We start from the raw sequence: 13,218 nt of genomic DNA, 5'->3' as shown, positions 1-13,218 counted from the left end.
TTTCACTGAAATGCATAGGTTGGGTTTCTATAACACTTTACAGGGAGAATCCAGGGATTCTCAAACACAGTGGCACCATGACCTTCTAAAATGGTAAAATGAATTTATGTGACCCTCCCCACCTCCATGAATGAAACTTATTATTTCACTGAGGTTAGGATTGGGCAAGAAATAAAAATAACACTTAATTTTCATATTTACATTTTAATCTATATATTGAATAAAATGATTGAATCTTGTGACTTTATAAAACAAAACTATCATCAGAAGTAAAAGAAAAAAAATGTAAAATGTACAACTTTTGTTTTAATGGGAAGGATGAGCTTGGCTTACTTTGCATAATATCTGAAATCTGCTTTTTAGTTTGAAGACACCCATTCTTGTTCCACCAAAGTCAGGGGGATTAAAAAGTGTGTTTCCTTGTCTTAAATCAGCTTCTCTTAAAATAGCACAGCTTGTAAGATGTCTGTTGCTTCTGGAACTCTCAGTCCCAGTGCAGCCCCACTGAGTAAACAATCATAGTCCATTTTTTCCCCTTCATTGCCCTCCTCCCTTCCCCTCTCTTGTAATTCCTTCTGCAGAGGGAGCATTGGTTCAGATGGTCAGAGCTTTCCATGGAAGGCTCATGCTCTCTTGGCATGATAGCTCCTCCTTTGAAAGGCGTTAAAAACCCCAAACTTCATAGGTTCATACAGAGCTCTGGAAGCATCACCTTGGTTTGCATTCAGCATACTTTTGCATCCACCTGGTAAGCCTGCTCAGGAAGGAGTGTAACGAGGGGATCTCTGGTGACTCTTCATCCATTGTTTCATAAATCCTCTGAGAGTCATGGCCAACACTCTGATAAACAGTGGACTAAACTAAAACAGGATTGGGTTGCTTCTGATAATTAGTATGTTGCAGAAAGCCAGCTATAGTCTTAGCATGTTGTATGAACCTGACCATTACCTTAAGCCATGATAGGGCTTTTTACTTACGAATCCTACTTGGATTGTGTCAACTAGGCGACATGCTCGTTAGTGGCACATGAAAACTGCAGTTACCCAGATGGGAGAAAGACATAAAAGGCATTTGGGAAATAACTGAATGATGCTGATGGAGAAGTAACAACAGAAAACTCGGTGCCAAACCAAAGCCAGACATGATAACATCAAGGAAAAATACTACTGTGAATTGTGCATAGATCATCTTAGATTTTCAATTTTTAACAAAAGTTTGGATTTTCTCCTAAATTATGTTGCTGAGATGAATACCATAGTAGGTGACAGATTACATATGAAGGAACCAAGCTTTTAAAGATATTTTCACTTTTCTACTTGGCAGACAATACATTATACATATATTTTTATGTTTATCATAAGGAATGGGTAGAGAAGTAATATGTACAAAAGATTTTAGGAAATGTGCATTGTAAAATATATTTTGAGATAGCTAAATGTTCACTGGATCCCAATCTTTTATTTTACTACTGCAACATTTAACTCATAAGTAGATTAAATTAAAATAATGAAAACACACTGACAGACTAAGGAGGACACCCCCCCCCAAAAAAACCCCAGGGATCAAATTTTACACAAGTTCTCCTTCAAACAAGTATTTAAAAAAAATGGGAATTCTTTTTCTCCCATGGTACCTGATTTAACTGTGAATAATCTAATAAGCAATGTTAAAGACGATATATCTGTAGATTTAATTGGTCTTTTTCAAGTGACTAAGGTTTGTTTAACCAAGGGGAGCCAGATTACTGCTGACATAGAGATTTTTTTCATTCTTCTTCCACTGCAGTCCTCTAGGTCTCCCACTCTCCAAAAAGGTTTTTCAGAGGATATGGAAAAGGCTACAGCAGTGTTTTTCAAACTTGGCGACTTTAAGATGTCTTGTCTTCAATTCCCAGAATTCCCCAGCTAGCATGCTGGCTGGGGAATTGTGGGAGTTGAAGTCCACACATTCAGTCCACACAGTCAAGATCTTTTGACCATACAACCACTGGTGTGTGTGCATGTATAACAACATATAATATTTCACCAAAATGTATTTTTAAAAAAAGCAATGAGAGAGATGGCAGAAGCTGTTGCTGTGCTGCAAAAGCACATTTTGGTCCTATCAAACGTTAGCGTTACTCGGATTTATAATTAGCAGGTGAAACCTCGAGCAGCAGCTGCAGATAGCAAGTAATTTTATCCAGCAACTCAAAATGTATTTTAAAATGTATAAAAGGCAGGTAGAAAAGAAAACCACCAAGCATGAAAAGGGAAGCATATACATACTGCACTTTCGGGGACCAAATTACAGGAACCAAAACTAAGAACAAGGAAATGGCCACCATTCCAAAGGCAACTGGTAAACAAACCTGTAAAATATAAAGACAGAGTTAAGAGAACAGGAATCAAATAGACGAACAAGCAAGGAAGAAATGCAGACATACACACACTTCATATTCTGGACACGAATCAGCATTAGGCACAATCTTGCCAGAGTTGCATTACACCAACCATTTCTTATGGATTTTCTGAGTACATACAATCAGCTTACGGTCACTAGGGAAACCATAAATAACCATGGAGACACTTTTCTGAAATGTGAGGTTTAAGCAATCACCTTACAATAATTTGCCTGAACTCACTCAGTCTTGCATATAGCTACTATGTACAGGACTGCACTGTTAAAACTATTTTTTAAAAAAGTGAATTTCATGACTGCAAAATCAGCATTGCCTGTGAAGTTTTTCTTCCACATTCTCTACCACCTAAACAGAATTTACTCATTGTAGGACACACATTAGAGTAAGGCTGGATGTGCTTCTCAGAATCAGATGAGCTGTAGGGAACCACAAACAGGTTAAACACACATTTGTCCTATCAGCATACGTATAGGGCTGCAACAAGGATCTACTCGTGCCTAAGAAAGGAAGCAAAGCATTTTACTGCACTGAATTCTGCAGTTTTTAAGCCTCTGCCCTCCCAGTCAAAGGCACCAGAAAATTGCTTTAGGGAGCAAAGTGCAGTGAAGTAGGACAAGAACAGCATAGGTTTCCCTCCTCCATTCGTCTACACGCAGCATTTTGTGTACAGAACAGCCTTCCTTCGTCCTGATGGTCTGTGTTAAGAAGACAAATGTGTATTTTACCCAGAAACACACACTATAATCCATGTAGCACAGTGTTGTCCAAACTTGGCCACTTTAAGATGAGTGGACTTCAACTCCCAGAATTCCCCAGCCAGCATGTTCTGGGAGTTGAAGTCCACTCATCTTAAAGTGGCCAAGTTTGGACAACACTGATGTAGCAGGTCAGCTGTCACACTTTGTTTAAGGGACTCCACCAATTTGGTTTTCCATTCCAGGGCCCAGGAGCAGGAGCATAAGCACCCAACTATTCCAAGATAATATTTAGGTAGGGTTCACGCAACATGCTAAGCCTTTACCAAGTAAATCACATGTTGGCCCTGTGAGGTAGTTCAGGCAAGAAGTACAACCAGGAGTCCTAGCTGTATTTTTATTGTACGATTATATTAATAGAACCTTGCAAGACGGATAGTGTTTCTCCCCCTCTTTCCTCTTATTCTCGGAAAAACTAGGGAGGGTCCCTTCTGAAATGTTTCCCCTTCCCTGCCTCCTCTCCTTCTGTGGGTTGAGATATCTTTTATGTACCAGTTGTCCAGTCTGTGGCTCTCCTTCTGGTCTCCAAAGGTTATTCCCACATAGTATTCTACCCCATTACGGCTTTGCGTGTTGCATGAACTCTGCCACTCTGCTTTGCAAACCATGGTTTATAGATCGCATTTTGCAGAGAGAGAATAAATCATGGCTTTAAGTGACGCCTGAATCCAATCTATGTCTCACTACAAGCTGATCCTGCATAGATCAATTACAATGTCGTGGCTGGCTGGGATTGCTACTTCTGATCCGGTTGCCTAATAAAAGAGCTTCCCGAAGAGGACCCCTGCAGAACACCCACACCCTCCTCACACAGGGAGATTGAGTAGGAAGAGACACAACTCTGCAAGGATTAACTGTGGAGGATTCAGGACTACAGATGACGCATTTCTACTTCTGGACCATCTGCTTGTAACTGAACGGTATTTTGCCTATAGCACCCTCACTCCTTGTTCCTCTTGTAACTGAATTAAAAAGTAAGATCTATTTCTGTCTTAGCACTACAATGTTGTGGGATGGTCTCCATGTTTGCCTAGCACTGCTGTCTACGACCCACTGCTCTATACCTATTCTCTGTTGCCTCTCCATCAGCATTTCTACTGGAATGTTTTTCAGGATACATGGACAGGACTTCCACATCATCCCAGCTCATTCTTTCTGCACTTGATATGCCTGTTACTGTAATCTTGACAGTGGAGCAATGCAACAGAGACAATGTGAAAAGTTCGCTAGAAACCTTGGAATTCACAGGGGTGTCATATTGGCAAACATCAGACAGTGCTCTTGTGCCTCTCAGATCCCGTCACAGTTATAACATGTTTCCGGAGAAAGCATTGCTCAAAAGAGGGAAATCAGTACTACTTGGAATCTGACTTGCTTATATTTATTTCTGTTTCAAACAAGCCATGCTTAGGTATGTAGTCTTTCCACATACTGAGTTGTATGTATATCATTTTGCTTCAGACACAGAAACAAATGTATGTACAGTAGATCATGGCATAGGTTACTAGCACATGTCAGCTCCATATGTATTTTTCCTATCTAAGAAGGAATGCCTGAAACTGGGTTAGAAGTAGTCAGAATCAACCAAAAAATTAGTTATGGGGGCATAAGTATACAATTAGTTCTGTTCACCTGTCAAGACAGTTAATTGGTGGAATTTCTGCCTCGCTACAGTTTACATCAGTGTTTTTCAAACTTGGAAACTTCAACTCCCAGAATTCCCGAGCCAGTGTGGAATAGGAGAATAGGGAATAAGGAGACAAAGGGGAGTTACGGACAATCAAGCAGCTTGATAACACAAGTCAGAAAGTGGGAAATTATTGGCTACTCTCTCACTGACTACAGCTGACTTGAGTCTTGGTACAGCATAGGATCCAGATCCTGATTCCACGCATGGCCATCTTTTCTTGCTGACTGCTTAACTCTTCCCAGACAGTCAACTGAGCTGGCCATGTACTTCCCTGCCATCACAGAATAGGGAAAACAACTCTTGGTCCCTGTGCTTCTCTCTAGAAGTGCAGGCAGGTCACATACCTCCCTACTATGCACATGGATCTGGTCTAATGCTACAAATGGTAGGGAAAAGAGAATTGTACGAAAGTTATGTGCATTAACAGAAGTTCTGCAAGTGATGGAGGGACGCTTAGAGAAAAGCTCAATTTCAGACTAGTCAAATCCTTGGACAGATGCTTTTTTAAATAAATTGGGGACACACCTAAGTGAAACTTATGGGCTCAGGTCTCCCTACAGCTCCCCAATCTCACTCTCAAAGAGAGCTGATTGATCTCTGGATGTCTTCCCTCCAATGGAGTGGGCAACCATTCCATTTACACCTTAAGTGCCAGAAGCTAGAAAATGACATCCTCTATACCTGTTGCCATATTGCTGGCAAAGGGAGCCCCTGCAGTCACCTGGACTTGTGACTACATTTCTTTTGTCAGTTGCAGCAACCCTTCTCTCTTGACTTAATAAAGAATTCTGGTAATGTGAGTCTGGAACATAACTCAAACATGGCTTGCTTTTTGAGTGAGAGCGAGCCTCTAAGATCTCTCATCTCGCCTATCAAAATTGTGCTCCCCTCTCAGGCCATGAAGGAAGCAGAACTTTCCTCCTTCAACACATTACTCGGCTCTTCTCCATGCACGGGCTATTCTGTCTTCTTCTCCTTCATGGAATTGTTTAAAGAAAAAAGATGGATAATGAGGCCAATTTCAACCCAAAAGGAAGCCCCCATAAAATTCTTAAAACGAGGAAGGACAATTAAGGCATAAAAGCTTCAACTAGAAGCATCCATGATCTCTTGCTAACATTACAAATAACATTTACTCCCTGATAACTGCATGCATTTTCCTAGATAGGTCCATCTCTTATTTATAAATATTAGGATTATGCAAGCCATATCAGTTCAATTAATTTAGTACATATATACATTTGAAGATAGCAGGGTGAACTACAGTAGCTCAACAGAAGGACAAATGAGCTGTCTGCAGAGAATCACAGATTCAATTCCTGGCATTTCAGTCCAAAGGATCAGCTAATAGGGGATGGAAAATCCTGAGAACCTGGGGACTTGTAATTGCCAATATACACTGCTGGGATAAGACGGTTGTGTGATCTGATTCAATACAAAATAGCTTCCTTTGTTCATCTATTCCACTGGCAACAATGGAACTGGGTCTGCTTAGGTTGACTGACCAACTCTTCAAAGATTTCCAGACCCATACATTACGTATAACAGGATGCAATTAGAAAACCTAATTACACATTTCCATCTCTTTCTATGTACCTTGTACGGCCGGTGTAGATTAGGCTCTCGGAACCGGAGGACAATGAGGCTAGTGCATGTTAGTCCAGTCATGAGCCAAATGGAGAATCCAAAATAATTCATTAAAGCAATGAGATCTGATGAAATGAGAAAAGTAGTTGCAATAACAGTGGACAAAATCATGGCTGGTGCTGGAGTAGAATGGTGGACATTAAGCATGGATACTATAATGGGCAAGTGTCCGGATTGACTCGCAGCGTAGCTCAACCGTCCAAAAGTGAACGTGCTGCCATTGAGGGCACCAAATATAGAAATAGCCACAGATGCAGGAATTATCCAAGCAAATGAAGGGATCACTCTCTCAGCCCACGTGACTGCCACAACAACTGAAAGGAAATATCAGCATCATTAACAGATTATTTGTAAAGGCTAAACAGCTTTCCTTAATATATCACACACAGCTTGATATATTAATGAACCTTAATGGGCTTTAGTGAACTTTGGAGAACAAATAAGGTTTGGCTCCATAATACTGAGGCAACATTGTTTGGAATTCCAAGACTGCATATAGCTCAGTAATCCTTTGCCTTTTAACAGCTATACCAGTGTTGTCCAAACTTGACCACTTTAAGATGAGTGGACTTCAACTCCCAGAATTCCCCAGCCAGCATGTTCTGGGAGTTGAAGTCCACTCATCTTAAAGTGGCCAAGTTTGGACAACACTGAGCTATACCAAAAGTGGTGCCCACAGCAGGTAACCACTTTACAAGATTAGGTAATCTTGCTGTAAGGGAGACCACCAGGAAATTCCATGTCTGGTCATTAGATTGGCAAATTTTTAAAAAATCCATCCCAAAAGGAGGCAATGGTAAAGCATTTCCATACTGTTATCGACAAAATGATTTGTATGCAACCCTCTCTTCACCAAGAGTCATACGTGACTTATGGGAAAGTTTCATTACAGAATTGCTATCAGAAGTTGTCCTGGAGAAAGATGAAGCATCTGCTAGAATTCTGTATAGTTCAAGTCAATGGAATATGATGGCAAACAGAATGGTGGAACTAGAAAATATAAAACATATACATTACAGAAAAACTAGAAATCAAAAGCCTAGAACTATACCTTCAACTGGACTAATAAGTTCTTTAATAAAGCACCCCCAAATACAGGTTTTTTAAAATATACTACACTGGCCTGAAGTTTGCTGACCCCATTGCTGATCCCTAAACAGCCTCTCTTCTGGCTCATTATCAAACATGCACAGGACAGGCAAAGCAATTAGTTTAATCCTTTGGCTTTGCTGCCTTCCTCTTCAACATAACTCCAGTCAGTGGGCAAAGCATCTGCCAATTACATACATGCACCCCGCAGCAGGAATGGGGGCCTGGATCTCATCTCTAGGCTCCTTTCTGTGCCCTTTTCCATTCTTTCCATAAAGATCTACGTGTTGAATAAAGATCCAGGAAAACAGTTTGGAATCATCAAGGGAGCCCAAGGGAGCATAAGCAGCAGCTCTATATAGAATATACCGGCCCTGCCTTGCCTGTCTGTACATAGATAACAAATGTTAACTCGCAGATTCCTCTGGGTTCTGTTTGGGAAGCAATGAAGGAATGAAGTCTTGTTGTTTCAACATTCAGTCATTTCAGCCTTACACTGGACTGGTGAAAGCAATCAAGTTAAAGTGCTTATAGCAGGGTTCCTCAACCTTGGTGACTTGAAGATGTGTGGACTTCAACTCAAGCTGGGGAATTCTGGGAGTTGAAGTCCACACATCTTCAAGTCGCCAAGGTTGAGGAACCCTGACTTACAGCACCTCTGGCTGAACAGTTTAATGCTACAGTGCGATCCTGAAAGACCACCCTTTAAATTTACCCCCCACCATTTCATTGAGGATTCAAAATGGTGACAACCACAAGTCCTATTGTGGAGGGAGATGTGTGCCTGTGACAGGAAACCATCTACACCCAGCTGGACCAGGATTGGCAACAGAAGACCAAAGGAACCCCAGTGCTAACAACACACCCCTCTACCTTTCTTACTGGAATCTCAAGGGCCTCCAGGACAACCCTGTTCTACTCAGCTCCTCAGGGAGACGCCAGCAGAATGGTGGCAGGTCAGTCTGACTGAGACCGTAGGGGAGGAGGCATGTCCCCATCAGCGTGAAAGGACTTAATAAGCATCTCTCTGCTCCCACCGACAGCTGGTCATCTGACTTTACCTCCAGTGGAGTGGGTGGCCAAATGTAGCAGGCTTGATAACAGCTGTCATTGCATTGTTTTGTTATAGCCAAGAACAATTTAAGTCTGTCTCACGGGTTGGGAGACGGGTTGAAAGCAATGTGATAGGGGTGCAGCCAGAAGAATATTTGTGCCACAGTTGAGTGCAAGTGGGGACATTGCCTCTGATTTGTCTGAACTTGTCTAGTGAATTCTTTGTTATATCGATTGTAGGTATTATAATTACTCTTTTTGAATCAAGAATGCAGACCCCCAGCTGTACCTGAGGAAACAATTTCCTTTGGCGTGAGAACTGTCAGATATGAGATGTTTACCAGCAAATAGAAAACGATGACTAAAGGAAGTGCAGTCATCACAGTCCAAAGAATGTTTCTGCTGGGGTTTTTAATCTCCTCTGGAAGACATAAAATAGAAATCACTCCAACATATCTATTCATACGGCAAGAAAATATACAATCCTAATTATTTACTAAAAACACTATGGTTCGCTTTCTGTAATTTTTCCCAAGCAAAAAGGCTTCCTGCTGCCCCCACTTCCATTCCTCAGGCCCTTAAAAGCAGTTTGAAAGCAATCCAGAATCATCTTCAGATCTACGGACTTTGACATGCTGCAAAAAAGAAGCGATGACCACTGCCCCTGAATTTACTGTTTTCAGTCATTACTGGTTTTGTTGCAATGGTTTACATTTGATTTTAAATCAAACATCATCAGCAACTTGTCACTGCTTTCTATGTTCCTCTGGCAGGAACAGTGGTACAGGAAATAAATGAAGAAAGAAATTAAAAATCTAACTGGTTTCTCATGCAAGGCATCGTTACTCTGTTATTGATTTGTTAGACTTTTTGGTTACTTCAGCCTGTTCAACCCAAAGCAGTTGATAAAAGTCAGAATACAATCCCTAACATCTAGAAGAAAATCACAGAAAAACACAATGAAAGCTAACAGAATGGCCTGCATTCTGGGAAGTGGCAATTATGGAATTAATCTGCAGTTACGATGTCATCAGAAATATCTACTTGCCGAGTTATTCCTCAGGAGATTGAACCCTGCCAGAAAAGAACTGCATGATCCAATCCAGCCCTGAAGATATCCAGCAAATACAAAGAGCAAATTCCGTTCCTGTCATATTTACACTCCATGGATTTCTTCAGCCTCCCTAGCAACAGCTGTAATCTGGTGTAAATCACAGGATGGCTCTCACATCTCTTTGGAATGTTCTAAATAAGAAGTATAGGTATACCTTACTGTAACCCCTTGTTTTTGATAAGGAAATACATTTCTGGGTATCAGGCTAAAGAGAGTTTCTCAAGAATGCATGGACTCTATATTCCTGCCTCTTACACTTTCCTAAGATTCCATACCTAGCCTGTCATATAGCCGTCTAACAGAAGGCAATGAGCAGAATGCTGCAACCAGGTTAAACACCAGTTTCAGTGTTAATCTGGAGGGGGGAAAGAATTAATTTTTTTCTTTCTGCAGAACTATTAAAAGTCCACAGTAGGGATCTACATCTTTTGAAGCAGATGGCAAATCTGGAATTTTGAGAATGTGTTGTAGACACGTTGGCTGATGGAACATGCTCATTCATAATAGGTCGCCCTGGGAGGACACCAACAGCTACACAGCACTGATTTCCTCAAGCGCTGTCACCCTCTCCAGGAAGGTGCTCCCTGCCACCTCTTTTATTTTCATCCTCTCTTAGGCAGACGCGTACATTTCCAATCAAAGCACTGGCATACGAAGTATATACTATGGGCATTCTTAGAAATAAAGATGAAGATGTAAGCTGTTTCTTTGCAGCATGCATTTTTCACAATTCATTAAAATATAAATAAATAAATAAGGTCCAGGATTAATAAGTCTGATTTTTCATCATAATGAATAAGGGAAACTCAGTTCCATGCTTGAGGAAAAATGTGCTCCACAGCATGTAATTATACCCTGGACAGAAAGCCAGAAGGATATATATTTTCACATGGCCACAACTGATCCTGAATTGGCCTATTTTAGACACACAGAGCTGTGTGGAAATAAACTGCTATTTCACTGTGGTTCAGATAAATGGGGCAATATTCCGAGTGGATTTAAGCTAAATGGGAGAATGGATTCGGTCTGAGAGCTGAATGGAGTAACAAGAAAGACATCCTTCTTTAAATGAGATTGTCATAAGTTCCATTTTTCCATGCAAGTTACCATGAGGAACCTTCATTCTCCACATCAGTTTAGCCACCATGAAAGATACAGACGACAAATGGGCAGGACGCTCCTGCGGTTTCTCTAAACCAGTGTTGTCCAAACCTGGCCACTTTAAGATGAGTGGACTTCAACTCCCAGAATTCCCCAGCCAGCATGAGTTGAAGTCCACTCATCTTAAAGTGGCCAGGTTTGGACAACACTGCTCTAAACAAATGAGGGCATAGGCTACTTGCTCTAGTGCAGAAAAGGGACATGCATGCTGGACTACGCAGCAGAAACCATATCCATCTTTTCAGCATGATGTGATTCCTATTGATTTGCCAGCTTGTCCCATCTTTTCCACCTGTGAGGGAAAACAAGGCGCTGGTAAAGTGGAGCTGACCCTGTCTGCGTTTCTGTGCTGGCAATATGCTTTCTGTTGGCTTTGCTACACTTCCAACATGCAAGGCAGCAGGTGGCAAAAGACAATGGAGAGGCCAGTAGCAACAGAAAAGAGGAAAAGAGGCTTTAGGAAGAGAGATGGAGAGGGAAAGGGAGAGGGAGATGAAACCTTACTTGAGATGCATGGACTGGATGGGGCAGCCTACGATGTCTGTAGGCCAGAGGTTCCTCACCTTGATATGTGAGCTGTACTGATTCAGGCCTACAAACTGATTGTTCCCTTAAGAACAGCAGGATCCTCTCCTTTCCTTTCTTCATTTGGTCTTCAGTATTAGATCTGTACTAAAACCCATGATGAAACCATACAGAACACTATTGATAAAATTATTCTTAGTAACAATTATTTGGTGCCTGAACTCTATACAGGAAGTCCTTGACTTACGATGGCAACTGGTACCAGAATTTCTATCACTGAGCGATGTGGTCGTAAAGCACAACTGCATCGCTTAGCAATGGCAATCCCTGCAGTCCCGGTTGCTGTCGTTAACCGAATCCCATGATTGTTAGGCGAGGCAAGTGCCTTCTAGCTTCCCATAACCAAGTCAGCAGGGGAGCCGGCAGGAAGTTGCAAGTCTCAGGCAGTTCGCAAGCAGGCCAGCAGGCAGGTAAGTGGCTACTGCTGAGTGGGGGAGGATGTGAGGGAGGCATGGCAAGGGGGAGGGGGGGAGGGGGGGTGTGAGGATTCAAGGGAGGCAAAGCAAGGGTTGGGGAGGGTATGAGGGAGGCGTGGCGAGTGTCAGGGAGAGTGCATGAGAGTGTGAGGGAGGCATAGCAAGGCTTGGGGAGGGTGCACAGGGGTGCACGAGTGGCTGGTGTGGTGTGAACATGGGGGACTGGGGGAGGGTACATGGTGGTGACTTACCCCAGTGACTTGTGGCCTTCCCTGCTGGCTTCCCCATTGCCAGCAGGGAAGGCTGCGAATAGTGATCACATGACTGCAAGGCACTGCAACTGTCATAACTGTGAGCCAGTTGTCAAGTGCCCAGATCACGATCACATGACTGCAGGGGTACTGTGACAGCCCTTTGTTCAGTGCCCTCATAAATTTGAACAGTCATTGAACAAATGGTCATAAGTTGAAGACTAGCTGTAGTCAAGATTTAATTGATAGCACAGCAAGTGATCTGACAAAGAAAACAGAAGACATACCTGCCAAATAGCCGAGGGACCACCAGCCACCATATGCATACAACCCTTGGAAAAATGCTTCTGAGATCTGCACAGCATCTGGAATCTCTGAACTAAAAGCATTCTCAAATCTGGCTGTGTTCTGTTTCTTTCCTCTGATCAACAGAACTATTCCACCGATTGCAATGATGGAGAGAGCCATCATCTTGAGAAAGGTGAAAACGGTCTGCACCCAGGCAGCCATCTTGACACTTCGACCATTGAGAATCCCAAGGAACCAGAGAACAGCCAATGCCAAACATTTCTTTACCATCTCAGGAGCTGCGCACTCCCCATAGAACGGTTGAATGGCATATTCAGCAAACAACAAGGCTCGAGCAGCATTTGAGGCTGGTCTGTTGAACATTGCTGTCCATAAGAAGATAAAAGCCAGTGGAGAGCCAAGGGCTCTTTTTATGTGGCTGTATTCCCCACCTGAACACGGCAATGCTGTGATTAGCTCCGCATAACAGAGAGCACCCATCAGGGAGATGATGCCACACGCCGTCCAGATTATTAAAGCCACACCAACATTGAGCAAGGAATATTTGAGCACTCCAGTTGGGGAGACAAAAATCCCTGCACCTATAATGGTGCCTACTATGAAGCTAACTCCTTCTAAATAACCAATTGTCTTTTCAAGCTGGATCTTGTTTTCATTTGCATTTGCTTCTTTTGCCTGGTTACCTTGGTTTCTCCCCATGTTTTCAGTTTTCTTTGGGTGTTTTTGAGTGAGCAACTGATGGTAACC

The 13,218-nt window shown here is 42.2% G+C and overlaps 1 protein-coding gene across 1 annotated transcript; it reads right to left on the bottom strand.

The window, feature by feature from the left end:
• Positions 1–251: 251 nt before the first annotated feature.
• SLC7A13 (solute carrier family 7 member 13) lies at positions 252–13,218 on the bottom strand. The gene is made up of 4 exons (XM_007432738.4): positions 12,450–13,218; positions 8,925–9,056; positions 6,443–6,807; positions 252–2,350 (listed from the first exon to the last, which is right to left on the bottom strand). Exons 1-4 carry the CDS (start codon positions 13,168–13,170, stop codon positions 2,117–2,119), a joined length of 1,452 nt encoding a protein of 483 aa, XP_007432800.2. The 5' UTR covers positions 13,171–13,218; the 3' UTR covers positions 252–2,116.

The sequence above is a fragment of the Python bivittatus genome, unplaced genomic scaffold, assembly GCF_059951505.1.
Source record: "Python bivittatus isolate LINGU-HERP-01145 unplaced genomic scaffold, Pbiv_v1 ctg000590_np1212, whole genome shotgun sequence".
Lineage (NCBI taxonomy): Eukaryota > Metazoa > Chordata > Lepidosauria > Squamata > Pythonidae > Python > Python bivittatus.
The sequence above is the reverse complement of the archived record's forward strand: the minus strand, read 5'-3'. Positions and strand labels throughout refer to the sequence as shown.